Source organism: Adiantum capillus-veneris, chromosome 15 (assembly GCF_014529385.1).
Source record: "Adiantum capillus-veneris isolate H3 chromosome 15, ASM1452938v2, whole genome shotgun sequence".
Classification (NCBI taxonomy): Eukaryota; Viridiplantae; Streptophyta; class Polypodiopsida; order Polypodiales; family Pteridaceae; genus Adiantum; species Adiantum capillus-veneris.
In genome coordinates, this window is record NC_140945.1 from 35340307 (window position 1) to 35366586 (window position 26280).

At 45.0% G+C, this 26280-nt stretch overlaps 1 protein-coding gene across 2 annotated transcripts in view; it reads right to left on the reverse strand.

Annotated features, from left to right (window-relative positions):
* Nucleotides 1-4446: 4446 nt before the first annotated feature.
* LOC147440514 (histone-lysine N-methyltransferase SUVR3-like) overlaps nt 4447-26280 on the reverse strand; it is a 30997-nt gene continuing 9163 nt past the window's right edge. The window contains exon 2 of one of the 2 annotated variants that reach the window (XM_086530227.1): nt 4447-4849. In XM_086530227.1, coding sequence (XP_086386353.1) covers nt 4461-4849 — 389 coding nt within the window. In that variant the 3' untranslated portion in view covers nt 4447-4460. Of the gene's footprint in view, nt 4850-4872; nt 5898-26280 lie in introns of those variants that run through there. The other variant, XM_086530229.1, reaches the window with a different exon arrangement.

Below are 26280 nucleotides of genomic sequence, written 5' to 3' on the forward strand. Positions count from 1 at the left end.
CATGACAACAAGTTTCGAACAAGAAAACCAATAATATTATACCCAAAACAGACGGTGGATCATCAATCACATGGTTTGTAGTAGGTGCACATTGGTCCTTGTCCAAAAACCTTGTTGTTTCAATTTAGAAATAAGTGCCAAAACAATCAAAAATTTGAAAATCTACCAAAGTTTAGGTTACATGCCAAAGAGATGATGACTTCAACTTACAAATATGTGCAAGTCGGCCAAATGGAAGAGGATGAGATGGTGGATCACCAACATCTATGACTCTGGGTGGTGGAAGATCTAAGGACGCGGCTCCTCTAAACTTCACATCATGCAACTCCTTCTCTCTCTAGCAAGGGTATGGCCTCTAACCATGTCAATCCACCAAGGGCAATGCTCAAGCTCCCACTGTGAGAGCTGATGCATGGTCGGTCGAATACATGCATCCCTCACCGCTCTCAATGTGAGTCCAAGAACACGCAAGCATAGGGATCACAACAATGTGATGCAAAGTCAGGAGGTGAGAAAAGTATCTGTGAAACGCCAACAAAGAATTATGCTAAAGTCAAAGTTAAAGAGCTTGTTAGAATGCCAAAATGGTCAAACCATCACCTGTAAACTAGTCACTAAGAAGCCATGCGGAGTAGTCAATCCTCTTCAAGGCCTGCAACTCCACATCCTTCGTTTTGTTTTCCAAAGCCACCTCTAGAGGAAATAGAAACTTACTTCACCACAATCTTGGTGTAGTACATATCCATGGTGCATGAGGGAGGAATATCAATCCATCCGGGCACATCCACATAGTCTATAAGGAGCTTGCTAGATCTATCCAGGATCCTTTGCAAGTCTCCCTCTCGTTTCATCGAGCTTTGACACCAAGCATGTAAAAAAATCAAACCAATTTCACAACATTAACCAAATACCTTAACAAACCATTTTCATTAAGATGCTCACCCTCGAAACTTGTGGTCTCCTTTCATCGTGCAATAAGTTGCATGAGTGATCTTGCATGCCTCTAGTAAGGACACCACAAGATTTTATTTTCTATCAAAGAATCATGTGGAGCAAACAAGCTTAGTTTTTCTAGAGTGGTCCAATTGTCTTTCCCCCATTGAAGGCTCATTACATGATCAAACCAATCCATCTCTAACCTTAGGTCAACAATGTTGAGAATCTACCAAAGCACAATGTTAGTCAATTGAATTCCCCCCTTACCATATATCAAAGAAAACACCAAAAGGTGGTTATATACCTTTCCAACACAATCCGAATACTTATAATAAAGATCATTTATGATCTTAGACTCTTCCTTTTTCATCTTCTCTCTAGAAAGCAACAATTTCTTGCTTTGTAGTTTAGTGTGTAGCTCTTTTGACATTTGAACCTTCAATATAAATGAATACTCCTCAACACAAAAAGCTCCAATCAAAGCATACAAAAAAGAGCTACAATGCCAAACACACTTACAATAAAAATAATTCTAGCTAGATATCTTTGTGCAAGAGAATGACATGGCTCATCTCCCTTTATGGTTCTCTTGCACAGAGTGTCAATCAATTTTTTATCATTATTCAACAATGCATGAAGATAATCCTCATGATCCACACAGCAAATGTTTGCACAGTTAATAAACTCATCTCATAGATGAGATGAAACTAGTGCATGGGTGTTCATATTGAAATAAATTTAATCAAGTTAATTGACATTCAAACATGTAAAGTTTACCCAAAAACCAAAATAGTGAAGACTCACTCATAAATTTATAAGCTACAAGCTCCTTAGTAATGCTATTTCCAAAATCTTTGTAGAGTCAATGATCACACACAAGACCCTACAATGCTTCTCTTTGCTTTTTTCCCAAGAAAAAGATCCTTCTATTAGTTAATAAAACCTGCCCATAGGGCTTCAAACCACCTCTACTAGAGAGGGCTACATCAAAAGATGGGGAGACTCTCCCAGTAAGTGAACAAAATATGTACAATGAGGCTACATCATAATATGGGAGGAGGAAAGAACCACACAGGTGGCTGGTAATGCCATCTTGGTGCACCCTAGACCATGGTGAAGAAAGGCCATGGGCGCCAGAGTCGCAAGAAAGCCTCTCTCTGCTCCTGCATGTGGTCGGAATTGCCCTGAAGTCTCTCGAACTGGCCCCTAAGAGTGTGAATCACCTTCAACAAGAAGTCACGAACAGTCTCCGTCGGTGGAACAGGGTGAGCCTCAAAGATGCAGAAGCATCGGACCTGCCAAATGAACCAGAGTGTCAGGCCATAGAGGAGCTCCCAACACACCTCTCTCTCACTGCGCCACTCCTAGGGGGTAATAAGCTCTATGGCAGGCTGAAGTGTAGGATCACTATCAACCTGCTGGTGGAGACTAGCTCAAAATGGAGCACAGGGCTCGTGAGGGTGGACCATGTTGCAGCACCCCAAGCGTACTTTCGCATTGTGGAAAGTGTTGGCATCATTCGAAGAACCGAAAGCCATACCGGTTGTGCCATGGGGCAGTCCCACAGACAGTCTGTTCCTTTTGACAGGTTTGCAGTGAAACTATAAAGGCGCCTTTTTCCATTATATAACCCTCCCCGGCAAATGCAACTTTTAAGCTAGAAACATCATAGGCCGTGTATGCGTGCATATGGAATGAGTCTATACAAAGGCACTGGAGGGCACTCAAAACAACTAAAAGCCCTTGTGGCTTTGAGAATGTCTTCTCCTTTTTCCATATGCAAATGATTGTCATCCCCATCATCTGCAGATGCCCCAACTTTACGGGTATAATTGAGATGGAACCAATTCCAAAGCTGCCTCTTGCCTAGCTGTGTGAGCACCTACTTGATTCATTGACTCCAAGCCAATGTTTGTGCTCTCGCTCTCATCACCATCAAGATCATTGTCATCGAAGTCCTTTGTGTGATTGGCATAGAGCTTACTTGATCATTGCAAAGAGGATCATGAGCTAGAGACCCTCTCCCTTTTCTATGAGAGCCTCTCCCAATTACAGGACTACACACAAGTTTTCAAATAAGAAACAGACAACCCCTTCGATCACTGCACAATCACAATTGACATTTTTATTTCACACATATATAGAATATTTTGACTACTCAACTTCAATAAAAACAGCCAACAAGGGGCCAAGAATAGAGCAATTTTAAATCAAGGGGCAAGTCTAGACGATGCAAATTGTGTGTGTGTGTGTGTGTGTGTGTGTGTGTGTGTGAGAGAGAGAGAGAGAGAGAGAGAGGAGGAGGAGAATAAGAAATAAGATAGCGCCATGTGGCCTAAGAAGCATGAGTCTTAGATTGTCATTTCTCATTAGTCAATATAGCACAAATATGACAACATGACACGTGTCCATATAGGGCCATTATTTCATTTACAAGTGTTGTTGTTCATGCAAACGTGCAAGCTTATGTGTAACCAAACAAAGGCACTGGAGGGCACCTTAAACCAAATTAAACATGTTCTATTTTAACATATACTAACCCTAATGGTTTGAATCCTTAAACTCTAAATTTACTTATGATTTGTTGATAAATGCTTCCTAGGTTAATTCATCCTATGCATTTAAGGTGCATTTTACCATGTCCTCAAAACTCTTTCTATACTTAGTTGAAATTATCGTCCAAAAGCATGTTTTTGCCTGAAGGTTTTATTCAAATCCAGCGATTGTTAAGGTTTAACCAACCAGAGCCAGTCCAATGCCATAAATCAGACATAACCCCCCATCTACAAAAACAATGAGGCAGCCTCTTTATCAATATAAAGAGGGCCAGAGACACTTCAGAAAACACCTTTCAAATCTTCCTTTTCTGAAAGTAATTGGCACCATTATCCTGTTCATAAGGGCATGATCCACCTCAAAGGTGGAACCCCACATCATTCACGTGAATCAGTCTACATTCAACAGTCCTATATTCAAAATTGAGGCCATAATCCCACAAAAGCAGCCAGCCATAAAGGGAACTATCCCACTGATCACCAGAGACCGACAATAGACCGTAAAAGGGAATTGACCAACAATAGATGTCCAATATTCAAAATTGAGGCCATAATCCCACAAAAGTAGTCAGCCATAAAAGGGAACCATCCCACTGATGAGCAAAGACGACAAAAACTAAGCAATGTGTCGTTTCACATCCTTATCGCAAAGAACCATCAAGATGCCAGGGTGGGCATAGATTACTCAGAAGATACGTTAAGAGGCCAAACCCTATGTTTTATGACAAGGCTATGCTAAAAAAGAACCAAAGTCGGGAGCATCATAAAACTTATCATTTCTGAACCCAACAAGATCAACATGGTGTGTGAAAACCATAATCAGGACTCGATATTCATGATCACAAACTACGTCCTAAGTGGCGAAAGTGTCAACCAAGCTATGGGTCAAGTACCTAATACCACAACAAAAACCTTTCAAAGTGGAGGTTTCCTTGATATATAACTGATAAGAGACTACAAACAAAACTGTCAGGTCTCTTCAAATGGCAAAAATCCTTTACATGCTGCTGTTTTACAAAAGCACGGGTGAGTTTCGCACCCATGCACGTCTCCATAACTGAAAGTCAGCTCGTCTCCTTCACCAATATCACATCTAGCAAAAAACACTAACTTGGGGATTGGAGAGCCTGACAGTCTAGCTATACAAGGCTGAAGGTTACCTCCATCACAAGAATGATTCACAAATCTTGCTACATTGCCAACATGAGTGGCATCAATGATCAGCCGTAAGCACAGATTCCCTGATGGCAAATGTTCCCTCACTACCATTAAAGAAGGCGCGAACTCTGCTTGAGTTTTCCGTAGTTCATCATACAGTCTTTGCCTGCTTTGAGCTTCCATGGTTGTTAAAAGTTCTCCTATTACCAAAGAAACTTCCAATGAGGGACCCAATGTGCTCACAAATGGACAAATAGTATAGCAATCAAGATATATTTGAGTCTTGCACAAACAACTCACAACAGACAAAAGCATTATCGTGATCTTTTGGAAGATTCAAAAATGCACAGTTCATTAAAGATTTGCACACAATTAGTATCCATGTCCTTGAACAATAAACTTTCAAACTTGCTGATGATTTGGATAATACCCGATATCAACAAGAATGTTCTACACTCGCAAAACTTGGGCCCTTGTAATCAAGTTTGTTAAAGATGAATGTTGCATGCCCAACATACACACCTCGTGCAATGACATAAGATGGAAGGCCAACTTTAAAACAAAGAACTATAGTCAAGATTGTTAAAGATAAACGTTCCATGCATGAACTTGTACAGCTCGTGCATTGACATAAGATGGAAGCCCAACTTTGGGACATAAAGAACCTTGGAGAAATGTGTTTCCTCTCTGTCGTCTAGGATCAACTCCAGTGAGCCCTCACTGTGAATAAGTTTCACCAATTGGCCGCCAATGAAGGCGAAACCACAGTTACTGATCCTTCAAACGTGTCATGCTTTGTGAAACAGCACTATCAAAGATCCAATCTCGAGAGTCTCGAACCGCAAGAATTGTCTCAACCTCTAATGTGGTCGGAGAAGCCTCAGAAGAATTCATTGACGATGAGTGGGAAGAGAGGGTGAAATTGTTTAAAATGATGTTTGAGCCGCCGCATTACTACCTCCAACGGAAGCTTGCGAATGAGTGGTATAAGAAGGAAAAACCAAGTGATTGGGGTCAATGGCTTGCCGCTTGGGTCGATCATTTGCTTTGCTTTCATAATGGCATCCTTGATCTCAAGCTCCTTCTCGGCCGTCACATTCTTGCAATGCATCATCTCACTTGCTCCCCCACTACGTGAAAGAGGTGTGCTCGAACCTTGCTTGTCCCGGATTTGCCGTGGAAGCCACATAGTTTTCACATTGTCGGGGGATTTGTGTTCGAAAGGTGAGCCGGGAAGGCGCGGGGCCTCTGGTTGTGAGAGGTGTGTGGAAGAGAGTTGCAGCAAACACAATTAATGTAAACAAAGCTTAAAACTGACAACTTGAACACGATTCTGAAGCTTGATTATCCAAAGCGGACAATTAACAATACCGCTGCTTAAATTATTTAAACTCCTTACATCATGTTAATTTGCCTTCATTGGCTTGCCGAGCTTGCCTTGATAATAGTTGTCTCCTTCGTTCTTCCTCTGCTGCTTTAAGTTCGACAGTTCGACAGAGAGAGAGAGAGAGAGAGAGAGAGAGAGAGAGATCCCAAGAAAATGATTAATTATGGCTTGAAAGAGATTACGGCTTGGGTTATGGCTTCTTTGATTAGAGTGGCTATGGAAGTTTGGATTAAAGTGGGCTATGAAAGCTTGGAAAAAGAGTTAAGAGTGCTTAAAGCTTATGGCTTCCTCCCTTGATACAGCAGAGAACGAAAACTTGAATATCTCCTAATCGGTGCAAAATTAGCCTCTGTGTGTGAGACGCAAAAATGCTCAAAACGCCCTTTTCCTTCTCCCACAGCGGCCCGTTTTTACCAAAAACCTGTTTTACAAAAATTTTACAGACAAAGACTTTTTCGGCCTCCCTCATGCATAGGTGTGAAGTCTCTCACACACTTTCCTTTTTACCACTGACCACATGTCTTCCTCTACCCAAGTTGCCTTGTATGTCCTAAGAGCCCTTTCACATGTGAAACCTTTTCTTCAAGCATAAAATCTCTATGCTTAGGCCTTCATAACCACATAAAGCATACACTTTCTGGATCTCCTTGCTTGTTCTCAAGCCCTGGTCAATGTTCAATAAATGTGTGAGCTTCAAATAGACTTTTTCTGCTTTCCTTTGTGCTTTTTCCTATCATGGAAGCGGAGCCGCACGACAACGTTAACAACTGAGGGACCTTCATGTGATGCAGAAGCTTGTGCCATATTAATGGCGCTTGAGGGTTGAGCCTTGAGACTTGAAACTCGAGAGAGAGGGATGTCCGATGGAGGGATGGAGCTTGAAAGTTGAGAGAGGGATACGATGGAGGAATGGAGCTTGCGAGCTTGTGAGAGGGATGAAGCTTGAGAGCTTGCGAGAGGGATGGAGCGTGAGAGCTTGTGGCTTGAAGCTTGAGAGAGAGGGTGAGAGTGAGTGGCTTGCCGCTCGACGCTTCAAGCTTGAGAGGGAGGGTGAGACTTCAGAGAGTGGCTTCAAGGCTCAAGCTTGAGAGTGAATGAAAGTTTGAGGGGTGAGGTTGAGCTTTTATAGAAAAAAAGACCAAACCCCCCACCCCCCCCCCCCCCCCCCCCCACCCCGGAGTCTTGCAAGTTCAAGTGTGAACAACCCCCAAACAGCCTGGCGTCCACCTGTTTTTAGAATTCAAATCTGTCGCTCGTCGTTCCGAACCGTTCTCCCCATTCTCGCCGTTCCACTGTTGGGTGACACATCCAAAACGCCTGTTCGTTCCCAACCCCGTTTCGCTAGATTTCGCCGACTGGAACATTGTTTCGGTACGGAAAGCAATCGTTCCGCCCGTTCCCTGTTACTATGGTGAAAAGCAATTACATGAAAAGCTTGAAACTCAAAAGCCTATGGCCCAAAAGTTGGCGCTGAAATCAGCCATCGTAAATCACGAAAATCTGTACACTTGCCACGTCATCGTGTCAGCACGAATTGCAGAAATCCATATTGCTGCCACTGTAACAAACTGGTGACGTGTCGACCACTGAAGAACGGACCTACCGGCCGAGGGGCCTAAACCCTAAGAAGAACAAGTAACAGAAGAAGTGCCACAAAGTGATGACGTGGTTGCCCGAGAGCAAAAACCCTAACCCTAATTTCTGCCAAAAACCCTAACTGCTGAAAACCTAATTCTGAAAACCCTAACCCTAAAACCTGCAAACCCTAATTTTGTTGCCAAAAACCCTAAAACTGCAAAAACCCTAACCCTAACCCTAAGGGCAGATTTTCGTGTTTTGCGCTTGTTGATGACGTGGCAAGTTGTATGGATTTCCGTGATTTACGCTGGCAGCTTTTTGGCATTGCTTTTTGGACCAGAAGCTTTTGAGTTTTAAAAGCTTTTTACTGTAACTGCTTTTCAGGCCAAGGGCCTTTAAATATGAGGCTAGGCCTCATTCTCTGGCATGCTTCTTGGCGAAGGTATATTGTGTTGATGCAATATAAAGAAATACTGAAAGGGGCGCCAAGGTTTGGGGCCAATACTCTCTGGGGTGGAATTTCGCCACTCCACTCCGTGTCGCGTGTCATCTCTCTCTTTCAGTTCAGTTGTTATTGAAGTGTTAAAAGTCTATTCAGTCTGTTCTTTTCTATTGGCACGTGGTGCCCGTCTTGTGACAACGGTATCAGAGCATCAAGCGTGTGCTTTTCTAAAAGCATACCGGTCCTACAAAAGAGCAGACAGAGCTATTGGAACTATCTTCGCCCTCCAACCCGGACTTATTAGCCAGCCCCACCCTTACTTCATCGCGCATCGGACGCACTCCCGTCTTCACCGCAATGTCTTACAGGGCATAAGCCAATTAAGAACCCAATACCTGGAATTCATGGATTCAGCAAAATATTTGCAGTTCCTGCTCAACGAACTCCACAACATTCTTTCGCGGCATCCTCAGCAGAATCTTTCGATGCTGCGAAGTTTTCAACAATTTTTGAACTACATGTTACCCCCTCTGATGCACCAGGTGGTACCTCCTCCTCCGGCACCAGAAAGTACGAGAGCTTCCAACCGGCAACCTTCTCAGCCGTCTGTTCCAATCCGTGAAGTCTTCAGGAATATGGTGCAGCCATCTGACCATGATCCAGTGCAACCGCCTTTGCCACCGCCATTGCCCCCACCTCCACCACCAAGGTACAATGGTTGGAGCCCATATGGATACCCTTATTATCCATACCCGGGATATGCGCCTAGCCAACCCAAAGATTTCAAAGATGGTGGCACGACAATCAATTTTTCACTTTTTTAGGGGTGAAAGATCGCAAGAAAGCATTACAGTTCCTACAACAATTCGACAACATTTATGCTTTAGGAAACTATACAAAAGAATCCAAGATTTCTCGAGCAGCGAGATTTCTTAAAGATAATGCTATGCAATGGTGGAGTTCAATCGCGACACAACAACATGCTCCAAGGACCTGGCAAGCTTTCAAGACAGTTTTTGCACGTAGTTACATGACTTCGATGTTTGAAGTCCGGATTTTGGCAGAGTGGGGCAACTTGAAAATGCTTGCCACCGAAACCATGGACGAATATAACCAAAGGTTTCTCGACGTGTACCTTCCGGTGTCTTTTTTTAGATCTGTTCCCTTGGAGGCCCAGTGCGAGCGATACACCATTGGTCTACCATCACCATTGCAGGAATATTGTCTATCCAAGCAAGTCTCTACCATGCAAGAACTTATGGACCATGCCGCGGTCAGCTACAAACTGATGAAGGAAAAGCTAGAGTCTACCACAGAAGAATCTCCAGCCACTAACCACAACACTCGACAACAACGAACAAATTCTCGAGAGTCTCGTGAAAGTCAACCACAAAGGCCTCGTTTGACACCTCAACAACGAGACACCTTACTACAAGAAGGCCGATGTTTTGGATGCTTTCAAACAGGACATAACTATTTTGGTTGTCCCCAACGCACTGACAGATCTGAGGAGCGGACTCCCGCATTGACAATCGACAGAAACCTAGGACCATCTCCAGCCAAACGAGCTAAACCGACCATTGGATTAGTACCTGACATCTATGGCATACGCCTTGAAAGTACAAATGAATTGTGTCGAGCATATGGCAAAGTCAACGGTTTGAAAGCCCTAATTTTCTTTGACCCAGGAGCTACAAAGAACTTCATCCATCCACAATTCTTGAAGCAGATGGGCTTTGATTATGATGCAAAGGGTGGAGAAATTGAAGCTGAGCTAGCCACAAGGCAAACTCAAAAAGTGATACCACTCATTGGTGCTCTTCCAATGACTATCCAAGATTATCATGGAAAAGCTGATTTCCACATTTGCAATTGTGACGTTCTATTAGGCATGCCTTGGCTTGACAAGAACGATGCGACTCTCCAAGTTCGGAACCGAACCATCACCGTGATGCAGAAGGGCAAGCCAGTCGTCCTCAAAGTTAGGTTGTCCGAACAAAACCCTGAATGAACTCTCTAGTTGTTCTATAGTTAGATACTTTTGAACTTTGTTTGAAAAAGTATTGTTTAAAGCTTTGTTTGAAATGGATGGTATTTGTTTTGAACATGTCTTGGCGCCGATTTGAATTGTTTGACTTTGGTTTTAGTACGGGTTTCAATGATTGGTGATTTTACTCGCGGGTGGAGTAGTGAGAAAAGATGTTTGAGAATGCTTGTTCATACTCGTGGCCCGAACCCTTGTGGTTATTTACGGGGGGAGTATTGAACGATTGAAAAGTGTTGTTTTTACTCATGGCCCGGACCCTTGTGGTTATTTACGAGAGGAGTAGTGTTGTTACTCATGGCCTGGACCCTTGTGGTTATTTACAAGGGGAGTATTAAGAAGTCTGAGCACTGGTTATTCTCAGCACCTCCAAACGACGCAGGCTGCGGTCTGGGGGGCGTTTGGTTGTAAAAGGCCTCTATATCTCATGGCCCCGAACTCTTTAGGTTATTTGCGGGAGAATTAATGAGAGTCGTTGAACAGCTCATGGCCTGGATATGGATGGTTATTTGCGAGGGGAGTGTTCATCGGCAGCTTTATGTTTCAATGTCTTGTAACATGCATATGTGAGCATTTGTGTTGCATTGTGATATGCCAATTACTGAATATTCCTAATTGGATGAGATTGCCTCGGTATGTAATTTTTTAGTGCATCAAGACACCCGTGGAAGATCAGTACGATTTGGGTGTGATAGCTAATTTTACTACTCCGGAATATCAAGAGTTCCGATGTTAGGTGCAACAAAATGAATGTTTGCGCTTTGCTCAAGATGAGTGCTCCGAACTGTGTCAAGGTTCCTTTTGTTCTTATGGAAGGGAGAGCCTTCCGTTCTTAATGAGAAAGTGCTATGATCACAAACAAAGTGAATGGACACTGTGCGTGCAAATGTATGAGACTGAGAGATAGAGAGAGAAGAGAATACCACACCAGAGACGTTGTAAAACCCTCCTCCGAAGGCCCCACTCTCGTCGGCGAGAGTGGTCTACTTATGATTGCACAATCTGGTACAATGGGAATGCATATGACTGATGCAAGTCTAGGCTATGTCGACGATGACGACGGTGATGACGAAGTCGATCTAAGGGCTGAAATCTGCAATCTTTCTACTGCTGTCCAAAAACGCTCTGGGCTGAAATCTACGATTAGTCCAAAACGTTGATAGGGGGGCAGTTTTCTATGGGTCTTTGTCGCTGAAAATCTGCAGTTTAATGGCTGAAAACTGAGGTCTTGCTAGGGCTGAATCTGCTACTTCTTCATGGGCTAAATCTGCTACCTTTAGGGGCTGAATCTTGCTTACCCTTCATGGCTGAAAACGCTAGGCTGCTGTGGCTGAAAAACGCTGAAATCTGCTACGCTGGATCATGCAAAAACGCCAGGGATGCAAAAACACTAGCTACTGGCTTGTCTGCAAAAACGCTAGGGGATGGGGTTCCTTGGCAAGGTGCCCTGCTGCAAAAACGCCAGGCTGTGATAGGGTTGCGATGAGGATCTGCTGATGGAGAAAATGCTAGTGATGGTTCTTGCTTGGCGGGAATCCACCAAGGTCTTGTTGGAGAAGTTGCCTACTGAGCTTGGCTCCTGTTGCCTCTTCTGCCATTTAGTGCTAACTTTGGTTTGCTTATATATTTTCTTACCCAAATTACCCTACCTACTTTTGTTGGAAAGTCACTTAAATTAATAAGTGAAAAATGTCAAAAATAGGGAAAATAGGCTAAATGCATTGGAAAAATCCCCTAACTAATTCTAATGGATTCTGATGGAAATACTGATGATCATGCTGTGTGCAACCAGAGGATATGCATCTATACTAAGTGACTAGGCATGCACGGTCTATGAATAGACTCACAAAAAGTACCAGATCACTTCTAATCTAGATTGACTGGACTTGACAGAAACCCTGTTATGGTGTAGCTTGTCCACGGACACATCGGGTTGGATGTGTAACGTGACATCCCCTCCTTTTCAAAGTGAGGTACTGGTACCGAACTGTATGGCGTCGAGGGAGATCGCCAATAGCATCCGGAATCCTGGAAGGGACTCTTCACCGGCGCACTCTGATGTGTGGATCGTACGGTACTTGAACTTCATAAAGATCTGCAACGCTAGCTTCTTTGGGCCGCGCCGAAAGCGACACAAAGTCTTATGTGGCTCCTTCAATGATTCAACTTCGTCGAGAGTCGTGCTTCTTTCTTCTTCAAGAATCTCCATGGCTGCAAATTCATGAAACCATTTCCAACACAAAACCATGAACATACCTATTCCATGTAAAGTGAGTGGAAAAAATATTGTCTTCCTCAAAGACTGTGCATGCAATGTAGATGAACAAAGAGACGGAGTGCCAAACCGTTCACCACACATACGCAGACAATGAGATCGAATCTTTCTCTTTGGATCTAGATCAATCAACTTTGGCAATTCACAACGGAAATGCCCATGCTTCGTGCTCATACTTTTATGTGCTCTTTCTACAATTGTGTCATGCCAAGGAAGAGACATGGAATGTGACTTCCTTGAATGCATACTTTTCAGCTTTTCATGAGAAATCCGCATACATTCGTGCTCAACATACAATATGGCATGCCTAAGAAAAGGGATCACATAAAGATCCTGACTAAAATACAAGAAACAATCACGAATGAAACACTCGAACAATGCGTGTGTATCAATTATGCGAACACATAATACTTCCTGTGAGGGTTCTTGAGACCGAGGCTCGAGAGCCAAGATCGGTTCTTCCTGAATGATCGAATCGTCCTGTGGGGGTTCTTTGGACCTCGACTCGAAAGCCAAGATCGGTTCTTCGTGATTGATCGAATCTACAACAAGGTTAGCTTCGCTAGAAAAAGCATCCACTAACACATCATCCTTGTGAACAATCACATTATCTTCATGCAGCTCATCATGCTTGTGAGAAATCACATCTTGATCATGCAAATCATCATGCTTGTCTTTATCATCCCAATCATCATGCTGATCATTGTCAATCAAATCATCATGCTGCTCACAATCATGTCATTCATGCAAATCCTGTGTGTCATGCTGCTCACAATCATTGTCAATCATGCAAATCTTGTGTGTCATGCTTTGGAGAAAAAGAGACTGAGAGAGTCTCCTTCTCATGAATCCGTTCAATCTTGTCCTGCATATTAGCAATGAGAGATGGAGAATGAACAATGTCCTCTCCATGAATGACAATGGGAGAATCACTTTTGGCATTGAGAGTGAAAGTGTTAGCCTCCCAATCAATGAGAGGGTTAGCATCACGAAACCATCGAATGCCCAAAATCATATCACATCCTGCGAGAGGAGAGACAACAAATCTTCTAGTGAAGACAGCTTTTTGAATTGCAAACAACACATCAAGGCACTCCTCCGTGATGAGAGCGTCCATACCGGGGACAAAGCCAGAGACCTCGATAGGAGATCTCTGACTAACTTCTAGGCGAGCTCTCTCAACAAGAGAGGGACTGATCACATCATGCATACTACCTGGGTCAAACAATATGACAAAACGCTGCCCCGTCATATGACCACAACATTTAATGAGAGAATCATCAATGGGAAGGTCATGAGAAACTTGGGGCACACTCGTGTTATCATTAACTGCATGGACAGAGGAAGTGGGTTCTGTGGATTCTTTAGATTCATTCGATTCAAGCTTAGGACATGTTCTTTTTATGTGACCCTTAATGTGACAATGAGAACAACGACCTTCCTTAGAATAAGTGCTTTGCTCTTCCGACGTGATGTATCCTCCTACAATTCCTTGTGCTACCTTTTCATCTGGAGTAAGCTTAGGTTTAGCAATTGTGTTAGCCTTACCCTTAGATTCATTTGAAGTGTCACAAACAGGAGCGCATAACAATATAAAATACATTCGGATAAATAGGATTTATCACTTATTACTGAAGCCAGAGGATATAGAGAGAAATAAATAGAGAGAGAGAGAGAGATAGAGAGTGAGAAGATCGACACAGTACTGGGGACCAGAAGATGGGCTGGTCCCTCCCGTAATAGTATCTTTATTACTGAGGAGAAGTCTATAAAAGCACTTGAACCGAACGTATTACCACGTTCGTTCTAGAATAAGACTTGATGGTTCCCGGAAGCCTCATCTTCCGATTCCTAGGACAAAACCCTATTCCAAGGAACTTCCATTCCTTATTCCAATTCCTCGAGAATCAAGATTCTCGCCTCTAGATCTCACCTTTCAGACTCATGGCATGGCATCCCTGCAACTCTTTTCCAACTCTCTTTCCAAAGTCCTCTACCCGCAGAACAACTCTGGTTTCCCGGACACGAAGTCCTTACTTGGGAATCCCAACTTCCGGATCACAACTTGATAGACTATCTCTCTCCGATCTGTGGATCTACTTCCCAAACTCGGGTACGAAATCCCTGGGCTGATCTGGCTCTAGTTCCTCAGAGCGCTTTTCTCCTGCAGAGGCTCATACCTTCCTCTGCTCCTACTCCCTCACTAAGAGGAAGTACACCTGCAAACAAATACTCAGAGTTCATAACATGAAAATCGTTACCTTCAACGTCTCGACGCTCGAAACACAACTCCGTTCTCGAAAAGCAATTCCCCGGAAGAGATCTCTCCATAGAAAATCCTCTCTTCCAATCCTACACACAAAAGAGGTGTGTTCTCGGGTTCCTTCTCGTAAATCAGCCCCGTCTACGACGTTTATGGGCTGAAAACAGAGAAAAACAACAACTTGTCGCGATGGAAACACGCTTCGTAGGCACTTCTTCGAAAGGGAACTCGCGCACTGGGTCTTAGCGACATCTGGTACACTTGGGGCAGCCATGGGCATCACCAACGTCTTCTTTACGGCTGAAATTTTCAGCAGCATCTTCTCCTTGCAAAGATTGGTCCTTCCCCTGAGTAAGGGCATGTGATGCTTTTATAGCTCCTAGCCACGGGCACGAATAGTTGCTCGCGTAGAGATCACGACCGGTTTTTTTTTTTTTTTCAAAATTTTCAATTTTTTTTCGTTGCCCTGCCAGAAAAAGAGAGAGAGAGAGAGAGAAAACGCTATAGCTGATCTGTTGCCTTATTTATCAAATGGCTGTCCACTTATTAAGTGGACGGTTGGTCACCTTTAAAAATGGTCTGAATCTGTCCAAAAACTCAATAAAACCTTATAAGTTAAAAACAATGCTTTCACAGCACTTCCCAGGCGTCCCTGGATGCAATCGCATGCACAGTTGCAATGCAGACATAGACTTCCTCGCGAGAAAGCATCTGCTTTCCCGAAAGGCAATCCCGCTTTCTCAAAAAGCATCTGTTTTTCCTCAAAGTTTCCTCTGAACCTATCTTCATTCCAATTCTTGCTTTTTCCTTGTGCACAGTTCTAACACAGTTCGGAATTTCCTCCTGACTATGGATATTCCCTTTCCGATACACCCGTCACCCACCTTGTGACACATCAAGAATACCCATCACCTAGTCCTTTCCTACCGAACTTACGGTACAATCTCCTTCACGATGCTCTATGTTCCCGTCATTACTTTAAATGACGCACTAGGAATACTCTACACTCGGATGTCTCCAGTGAGAAAAGCCCTCTCACTTAAAATTCCAATAATTCATTTAGAATTATTTTTCCTTGGTGTTCCAAGCAAGAAAACCCTTTCACTTACACATCCAATAATTCATTTAGAATTATTTTTCTGTAAGATAAAGCCAATTTAGCAACATGAAGAATTCTTTTCTGAGAGACTGTTGGAAGATTGGTTAGAAGAGTTACCATTCTTACCGTTCTGAGGGTTCTGAGAAGTTTGCGAGGTACTTGTGGACGTCTTGTTCTCCTTAGGCTTTCCCTTGTTGTGCTTCATCTTATGTGCGAGAGCAATCGCTACCGCCTTGTTGAGATCGATTGGATCAAGCACCTCGACATCGTACTTGATATACTCGTCCAATCCATAAAGAAATGCCTCTTTGCGTTCATCATCCGCCGACTTGCGTAATTGGGTACCTAGCTGCAAAACACGATTAGAAAAAGACATAACCGGCATACCATTTTGCTTGAAAGCGCGCCAATCGTCCTTCAATCGTGCAAGGTACTGAGGTGGCATAAACCGCACCTTGAGCTTGTCTTCAAAATCAGCCCAATTGAAGGAAAGAGGCGTGAGTTCGTCGGCTTCCTCTAGGTGTCCGGCTAACTATGCCTCTTGCCATGCGTGGTACCAATTAATGGCATCACTGGCAAGGTACATAGCTGCCGTCAAAACTTTTCTATTTCCTGTCTTCTTAGTTGTCGCAAAATAAGCATTAAATTGATGCAACCAAGAATGAATAACCGTCGCATCCATCTTACCATCATACTTATTGAATGTCAACTTCTCTGTGAATGGGTTGTTGGAATCCGCATCGTGACTTGCGCCACTTGAGGAACTCCCACGATCTTTGGCTGGTTCGGACTTCGAGGCAAGTACTTGTCGAACCAACTCTTCAGTTCGTAGTTCTCTTTGAGCCTGTCGCTTGATCTCCAAGGCCGCGCTTCGTACTGCCGCTTCCTCCTTTCTTAGTTCTTTTCGTGCGTCACGCTCGCGTTCTAAAGCAATGCGATTTGCTTTTTGTTGTGCGGCAATTCTTTCGTTTCTTTCATCGCGCTTGCAGTCCTTAGCAATGCGATTTGCTTCTTGTTGTGCGGCAATTCTTTCGTTTCTTTCGTCGCGCTCGCGGTCCTTAGCTTCCTATTGTTCTGCTTTTCTTGCTAGGTGTGCCACGCAACTCGATTCGTTTCTTGTTGTTGTGCCATCATCTCCAACATCGACTTGACCATCTCCTCCATAGAAGCTGGTACAACTCGTGGCGTAGATGGCGAAGGGGGAGGGTCGAAAAAATCTCTTGGTGGGGAGAACTCTTCGTCGCCTCTCTCATGCTCACCACCTCTATGCGAAGTATCCATTCCGCTTCGGGTGATGACCGTGCACTAGGGTCTTGGGTTCTTGGGTTCTTGAGGGTCCTGAGGTTTTTGAGGTTCTTGAGGTTCTTGAGGTTTTCTTTCGCTTGCAAACCACGTGTGAGAAGGATCTTCTCTTCACCCGAGTTCTACTCCTCCGCGGGCGCACCACTTGGAGGCCTTCCGCTCACACCAAGGTTGCTTTTTCCCACCTCACATCGACTGGCCGGCCGCTAAGTGCACAGTTCGCTCTCAATGAGTGAAAAGAGACACAAGGGGAGGCTGGACAAGCCCTTCTTTCCTGGGATTCCTGTCACTCCTCAAAAACACGATTAGGAATCGACACGCCCAAGCGAACTTGGGTTCGTGCAACCGCAACAAGCAAAAAATTCTTGTGATTCTTGTGGTTCTTTCCTTGAGTGATACAGAACACTGCCAAAGCTCTAATACCAATGTTAGGTGCAGTGGAATGAATGTTTGCGCTTTGCTCAAGATGAGTGCTCCGAACTGTGCTCAAGGTTCCTTTTGTTCTTATGGAAGGGAGAGCCTTCCGTTCTTAATGAGAAAGTGCTATGATCACAAACAAAGTAAATGGACATTGTGCGTGCAAGTGTATGAGACTGAGAGATAGAGAGAGAAGAGAATACCACACCAGAGACGTTGTAAAACCCTCCTCCGAAGGCCCGCGAGAGTGGTCTACTTATGATTGCACAATCTGGTACAATGGGAATGCATGTGACTGATGCAAGTCTATGCTATGCCGACGATGACGACGGTGATGACGAAGTCGACGTAAGGGCTGAAATCTGCAATCTTTCTACTCCTGTCCAAAAACACTATGGGCTGAAATCTGCGATTACTCTAAAACGCTGATTTGGGGAGCTGTTTTCTGTGGGTCTTTGTCGCTGAAAATCTGCAGTTTAATGGCCGAAAACTGAGGTCTTGCTGGGGCTGAATCTGCTACTTCTTCATGGGCTGAATCTGCTACCTTTAGGGGCTGAATCTTGCTGACTCTTAATGGCTGAAAACGCTAGGTTGTTGTGGCTGAAAAACACTGAAATCTGCTAACGCTGGGTCATGCAAAAACGCCAGGGATACAAAAACGCTAGCTGCTAGCTTCTCTGCAAAAACGCTAGAGGATGGGGTTCCTTGGCAGGGTGCCCTGCTGCAAATCTCTGCAGTGTTTTTCAGATCATCCTGCACACAGGAGAGATGCCTGACAGCATGAGTGAGGGCCTGATTTACCTCATTCCCAAGGAGGGTGGCTCCTTGGATGAGATTTGACATTGGCGCCCCATCACCATCCTCAACTCAGCCTACAAAATTCTTGCCAAGGCTCTCAGTTTGAGGATTCGGCCACTTCTAGAGAGCATTATACATGGGACACAAATAGGTTTTGTCAAGGAGCGTAGTATCCTTGACAACATCTTTACTTTTTGGGAGGCTTCTGCCCTCCGTGGTGAGGATCTGGTGATACTTCTTCTCCATTTTGAGAAGGCCTACGACAGAGTTGATTGGGACTTTTTGGAGGGCACTCTACGCAGGATGGGCTTCTCAGATGCTTGGATCAAAGGTGTGTCAACTCTGTACAGACAGGCACACAGTCAGGTACTTTTGTCAGAAGTTAGAGGTGATCGTTTCATGCTCACACGTTCGGTCAGATAGGGCTGCCCTCTTGCCCCTTCCTCTTTCCATTCTATATTGAGGCAATGAGCAGGTTTTTGGTTTCACAGCAGGTTGGTTTACGTGGCTTAGCGCTCCCAATTCGGGGAGATGAGCTACTGGACGCTGAGTTTGCAGACGACTCAGCCTTGTACATGGATGGCCTGGAGGCCAACCTTCACACGTGTGAGCAGGCTCTTGAGACTTTTTGTTGTGCATCAGGCGCACTGATCAACTGGAGAAAGACAGTGGCTTTGTCGGTTGGTAGTGCTCCTACGCTTGATTGGATGCCAAGTGAGGGTTTCAAGTGGATTCCCCCAGGGACTGCAATTCGATACTTGGGCTGTCAAGTTGGTTTGGACTTGTCTCCTAAGCAGCAGATTGCTCCCCTCCTCCTGTCCATCAAGAGGAAGTTGTTACATTGGAGCTCCGCACGACTTTCTCTGGAAGGCAGAGTTGTAGGGGCCAACCAGGTGTTGTTGGCTACTATGTGGTACATCACTTCTTGTTCGATCTTTTCGAGTTCTTGTATCGGCCAAGTAGAGAGGCTAATCAAGAACTTCCTTTGGTCAGGGCGTGACACTCAGATAGCCCGGGCCAAACTGGCATGGCAGGTCATCATTCTTCCTTGTTCTCAAGGAGGATTGGGAATCATAGACCCAGCACAGCACAGCAGAGCCCTTCTTGGGAAGTTTATCGTCAGAGGACTTCTTCCAAGAGAGGAGCCCTGAAAGGAGTTCTTGCTTAGTGGCTTAGTGCTAGCGTACCTCAGGTTGGAGGCCCCTAGCGACCCTTGACTAGATGGATTTTCACAGAGATGCGCAGAGTTGGCTTGAGCAAGAGATTGGAGGACCGCTTTGCTGTGAGTGCTCCGAACTTGGGAGCAACTGCGGAGAGGCCTAGAGCAGCGCCAACCTACTTGCACGGAGGAGCACCTGAGATGGCCCCTTGTTTGGAACCCCATGGTTAGCACTCAGAGAGGCCACTTGGTTGGTAATCGGCCTCATGTTTCCTGGGGTCCCATGGCAGAGGGTCCAGCATGCACTTTAGGTGACTGGCTACAATTTTCAAGCTTGTCAGAGGAGCTTCAAGGCATTCAACTACAGGGCATGAGAGGGGTGCAAAGCATGTGTCAAGACATCTCAGAGGCAGTACCAACTGAGTGGCTCACACCTCTCGAGTCAGCAGCACCCAGATGGATGGGGACCTTCACGCTACTCGAGGTTCTCATCTCAGTTCGGGCTTGCTCAGGGACTATACCCTCCCTGTTTTTAGAGCTACAGGGTGAGGGACGCTTACACCGAGTTGCAATAGAGGCCCCACAGGTGGCAGAGTGCTGTTTTCAGAGGATCCGAGTGGTAGGCATCTGTGGAAGGACCTGTGTCATAGATCTTGACCCAACAGCTCTTGAGACTGGCCAATTGAGATTGTGGGCTTGGGAGAGTTGTCCACTGGCACGAGTACAGTGGGATCCTAGAGAGTGGCTTTGGAGGGACCCTTTCTCCTCAACAGACCATCCAGATGTCCCTTTGTTTCAGTACACTGTTCGACTGGGACGTGTAACAAACTGCTGACGTGTCGACCTACTGAAGAACGGAGCTACTGGCCGAGGGGCCTAAACCCTAAGAAGAACAAGTAACAAGAGATGTAACAAATTGATGACGTGGTTGCCCGAGAGAAGAAACCCTAACCCTAATTTCTCCCAAAAAACCCTTACTACTGAAACCCTAATTCTGAAAACCCTAACCCTAAAACATGCAAACCCTAATTCTACTGCCAAAAACCCTAAAATTGCAAAAACCCTAACCCTAACCCTGAGGGCAGATTTTCGTGTTTTGCGCTAGCTGATGACGTGGCAAACTGTACGGATTTCCGTGATTTACGTTGGCAACTTTTTGGCTTTGCTTTTGGACCAGAAGCTTTTGAGTTTTAAAGGCTTTTACTGTAACTGCTTTTCAAGCCAAGGGTCTTTAAATATGAGGCCAGGGCTCATTCTCTGGCATGCTTCCTGGAGAAGGTGCAAGGCGCCAAGGTTTGGGGCCAATACTCTTTGAGGTGGAATTCCGCCACTCCGTGTCACGTGTGGTCTCTCTTTCAGTTCAGCTGTTATTGAAGTGTTAAAAGTCTATTCAGTCTGTTCTTTTCTATTGGCACGTGGTGCCCGCCTTGTGATAGTGGTATCAGAGCATCAGGCATGTGCTTTTCTGAAAGCATACCGGTCCTATAAAGAGCAGACAGAGGTTCCAATTATCGGACTTATTAGCCAATCCCACCCTTACTTCATCGCCCATCGAGCGCGCTCCCGTCTTCACCGCAGTGTCTTACAAGGCATAAGCCAATCAAGATCACTTGCAAGAGAAGGATCCAGATTTGTTTCAAGTCACTTTTTTTTTCTCAGAAGCAGTGCCATGTAGATGTTGATATCTACAGCTACCAAGCAGCATACTCCAAGTACTTGGCAAGCTTTCAAGAAAATTTTTGCCCGAAGTTATATGGTTTCTGACATCTTCCTTCGGAATGCAACTTCTGGCAGAGTGGGGTATCCTGGAATGCTTGCCATGGAAACCCTAGCAGATTATATCTTGAAATTTCTCGACATCTCTCAATGATGTCTCTTCTCGAGTTGATAACCTTGGAAGTTCGGTGCGATTGCTATCTTGGGACTACCATCGCCGCCAAAGAAACACTATCTGTCCAAGAGCTGATGGACCATGTTGTGCTCGGCTACGACCTTATGGAATGAACCTAACCCTAATTTTTGGTGCAGGTTTCAGGATGGAAAGTCAATCGACTTTCCGAGCTCGACTGATGTCGAGATTGCTTTTTAAGTTTGAGTTCTGTTTGAACTTGTTTGGTGATACTATGTGGAATTTGTTTGGAATTTGTTTGAAATGGATGGTATCTGTTTTGAACCTGTTTTGGTGCCGATTTGAATTGTTTGACTCTGGTTTGATATTGATTTCAATGATTGGTGATTTTACTCCCGGGTGGAGAAACGAGAAATAATGTTTGAGAATGCTTGTTCATACTCATGGCTCGGACCCTTGTGGTTATTTGCGGGGGGAGTATTGAATGATTGAAAAGTGTTGTTTTTACTCATGGCCCGGACCCTTGTGGTTATTTACGAGGGGAGTATTGTTGTTGTTACTCATGGCCCGAACCTGGATGGTTATGCGGGAGGAGTATTAAGAAGTCTGAGCAGTGGTTACTCTCAGCACCTCCAAACGACGCAGGCTGCGGTCTGGTTGTAAAAGGCCTCTCCATCTCATCGCCCGAACCTTTTTAGGCTCTTTGCGGGAGGAGTGATGAGGGAGTCGTTGAACAGCTCATGGCCCGGACCTAGATGGTTATTTGCGGGGGGAGTGTTCATCGACGGCTTTATGTTTCTATGTCTTGTAACATGTATATGTAAGCATTTGTGTTGCATTGTGATGTGCCAACTAGTGAAAATTCCTAATTGGATGAGATTGCCTGGGTATGTAATTTTAGTGCATCAAGACACCCGTGGAAGATCAATACGGTCTGGGTGTGATGGCTAATTTTACTACCCCGGAATATCAAGAGTTCCGATTTGGACGAAAGGAGAAGCTAACTCCTTGATCAAATCAGCCGAAAGGAGAAGCTAACTCCGTGATCAAAACAGCCCAAAGGAGAAGCTAACTCCTTGATCAAAAGAGCAGAAAGGAGAAGCTAACTCCTTAATAAAAAGAGCAAACTGATTGTCCCTCGGAATGTCCCTCGGAAATTTTTGAGCTGACTTGAGTTGTTTTGCAGATATGTTGTAATCGAGGACGATTACTCTCTTTCAAGAAGGGGAGATGTAACCAACTGCTGACGTGACGACCTACTGAAGAACAGAGCTACCGGCCAAGGGGCCTAAACCCTAAGAAGAACAAGTAACAAGAGATGTAACAAATTGATGACGTGGTTGCCCGAGAGCAAAAACCCTAACCCTAATTTTTGCCAAAAACCCTAATTGCTGAAACCCTAATTTTGGAAACCCTAACCCTAAAACCTGCAAACCCTAACTCTGGAAACCCTAACCCTAAAACCTGCAAACCCTAATTCTACTGCCAAAAACCCTAACCCTAATCCTAAGGGCAGATTTTCGCGTTTTGCGTTGGCTGATGACGTGGCAGGCTATACGGATTTCCGTGATTTACGCTGGTAGCTTTTTGGCTTTGCTTTTGGACCAGAAGCTTTTGAGTTTTAAAGGCTTTTACTGTAACTGCTTTTCAGACCAAGGGCCTTTAAATATGAGGCTAGGGCTCATTCTCTGGCATGCTTCCTGGAGAAGGTGCAGAGTCTGGAGTACCGTCTTGTACTTTGATGATGCAATATAAAGAAACACCGAAAGGGGCGCCAAGGTTTGGGGCCAATACTCTTTGGGGTCGAATTCTGCCACTCCGTGTCGCGTGTGGTCTCTCTCTTTCACTTCAGTTGTTATTGAAGTGTTAAAAGTCTGTTCAGTCTGTTCTTTTCTATTGGCACGTGGTGCTCGCCTTGTGACAGGACGTCACATACGGACAGCGCAAAGAGAGGCTCGTCCTGCTGTAGCACCTCATTGGCAGGAGGAGGGTCTCACAGCTGAGTTCTTGGCAACTTTTTGGGAGAGGTTGTGGAACTCCAAACAGCCGAGGCGAGTCACTTTGTTCCAGTGGCTGGTTGCACACCGAGCTACAACAGTTGGGAGTTGGCTTGTACATAGTGGTCTCTCTACCGCATGTGCAGCTTGTGACCATCTTGTGGAGAGTCAGTATCACTGTGTCCTTTGGCACATCAAGTGTGGCTTTGTGTTCTTCGGCTGATGCCAGCTCTTTCCACAGCTCGGCAGTACACTTGGGGGACAGCTGCCTCGTCCACTCTCACGGACACGGCACTTCAGTTTGAGCTATCCTCCACTAGCACGATGATAGTGATGTAGGGGGGTCAACCTACACTCCAGCTTGCTACAGAGCTTACTCCACAACAGTGGTGCCATGAGAGAGAGGAGTGTTGGGAGCTCATCAGCGGCCTGACACTCTGGTTCATTTGGCGGGCCTGCTGCTTCCGCATCTTCGAGGCTCGCCCTGTACCACCAGCAAAGACTGTTCGGGATCTTTGGCTAGAGCTGATTCATACTCTCAGAGGACAGTTCGAGAGACTCCAAGGCAGCTCCGACCGCATGCGGGAGCGCAAAGAGGCTTTCCTTCGACTCTGGCGTCCTGGGCCTTTTTTCACCATGGTCCAAGGTGTGCTCAGATGGCACTACCTTTCCCTCCTCCCATCTCTTGATTTAGCCTCATTGTACCTATGTTGTTTTTTCATTGGGAGAGTCTCCCCATCATGATTGTTGTAGCCCTCTCTTGTAGAGGTGGTTGTAGCCCTAAGGGCAGTTTCATTAACTAATAGAAGGATCTAAAAGTAAGGGTGGGAGTGGCTATTAAGTCCGGGGTCGGGACACGAAGATTCTTTCTTTATTAGAATTTCCAATAAACTTTGGAAGTGCCAAAGTGCTCTTTCTGCTCTTTGGTAGGACCAGTATGCCTATGAAAAGCACACACCTGAAGCTATGATACCACTGTCACGAGACGGGCACCACGTGTTAACGAAAAATAACAGATTGAACAACTTTAAGCACTTCAAATAACGATTGAACTCAAAGAGATAGACGACACGAGACTGGACGTGGTGGAATTCCACCCCAAGAGAGCACTAGCCCCAAACCTTGGCGCCCCTTTCAATATTTCTTTATATTGCTTGAACTCAGTACATTGTCGGTACTCACACTTGGCATGTTCACTCAAAAGAGTGCCAGAGAATGAGCCCTCTGCATATATTAAAAGGCCCTTGGCCTTGAAAAGCAGTGACATGAAAAGCTTGAAACTCAAAAGTGTCTGGCCCAAAAGCTGGCGCTGAAAATCAGCCAGTGTAAATCATGGAAATCAATACACTTGCCACGCCATCATGTCAACACGAATTGCGAAAATCCGTACAACTGCCACATCATCATGTCAGCGCAAATTTCGAGAATCCGTATAGCTGCCACATCATCAATTCTTCGCGTGTGTGTGTGTGGGCTTGCTTTATTTTAATGCCTTTATGTCACTTGGGCCCCATCAGACAAGGTCCCATAAGTTGGTGGAAACTCTTCTTTAAAAGTTGGCCACTCGGCAAGACTTTGTAAGTCAATAAAACTTCTTTTGCTGCTTCGGCTTCTTCTACTTAGGGTTCTTCAGTGGCTTGACACGTCAGCAATTTGTGACAAGGGGGGGGGGGGGGGGGGGGGGGGGAGAGTACAAAAGAGGGAAAATACAAGAGAGAGACGATGGAGCATTTGAGAGAGAGACAGAGAGAGAGAGAGAGTATGGACAAGGACAAGGCGCAACTCTGTTATCACAAGAAAATACAAGGCTATACACACTACAATGCCAAAATGGGCTGATCTCCACCTCCCTATATAGGGAAGTACAATAAAATGCCCGACCTACATCTCAATAACCAATGTCATATAAATGAGAATATGAAGGGTCAAAAACATCTAAATAGGGCGCCCAACAAAAAGGCCACAAGTGGTACACTAGACAAAATCTAAGAAAAATCCCCTATCATGCCTAGACTCTAGAAAAGCCTCACAATAGCCACACTCACAAGATCCGTACAGGAAAACTGTAAGGTGCAGCGGAATGAATGTTGTATTTTCTCAAGATTACTGATCTTTATTGCTCAAGGTTCCTTTTAGTTCTTAGGGAAAGAGAGAGCTTTCCATCTTATGGAGAGTGCTATGATCACGAACAAAGTGAGTGGATTGTGCGTGCAAGTGAATGAGATTGAGAGAAGGAGAGAGAAGAGATACGACACCGAGAGGTTGTAAAACCCTCCTCCGAAGGCCCCACTCTCGTCGGCCAGAGTGGTCTACTTTGATTGCACAAATGTGTACAATGTGAATGCAATGGATTGATGCAATGGGACTATGCCGATGACGACGATGGTGGTGACGACGACGACTTGATGGTTGAACTCTGAGATCTTCTAATCGCTGAATTCGGGGACTGTTTCGGTGGCTGAAAATGACTGTTTTGGCCGCGTTTTTATGGCTGAGAATGGGGGATCATCTGCAACCGTCTTGGGGTGGTTCTGCTGCTGTGCATAAGGCTGAAAATGCTGTGGTCTGATGCAGTTTAGGGCTGAAAACAAAAACGCTGGCTGAACCTATCTCTTGCCAAAAATGCGAGGCAGATCTGGGTCAGAGAACCAAAAACGCTGGGCCTTGGGGCTGAAATCGTTGAGTATTGCAAGGGCTAGCTAGCGTTAGTAGAGCCTGCTGCAGCTGCTGGTAAAGGGGAAAACGCCAAGCATTGGGGAATGATGGCGATAACTACTGGAGATGGAAACGCCAGGGATGAGGGAGGTATGGCGATGGATCTGATGCTGAGGGGGGGTACTGCTGAGAAGTTGCCTGTTGAGCGAGAAGCTCCTGCTGCCTCTTCTGCCAGAAATTGCTAACTTGGGTTTGCTTATATATTAACTTAGCAAAATTGCCCTACCTACTTTTGTTGGAAAGTCACTTAAAAATAATAGGTGAAAATAACCAAAAATAGGAAAATAGGCTAAATGCACTAGAAAA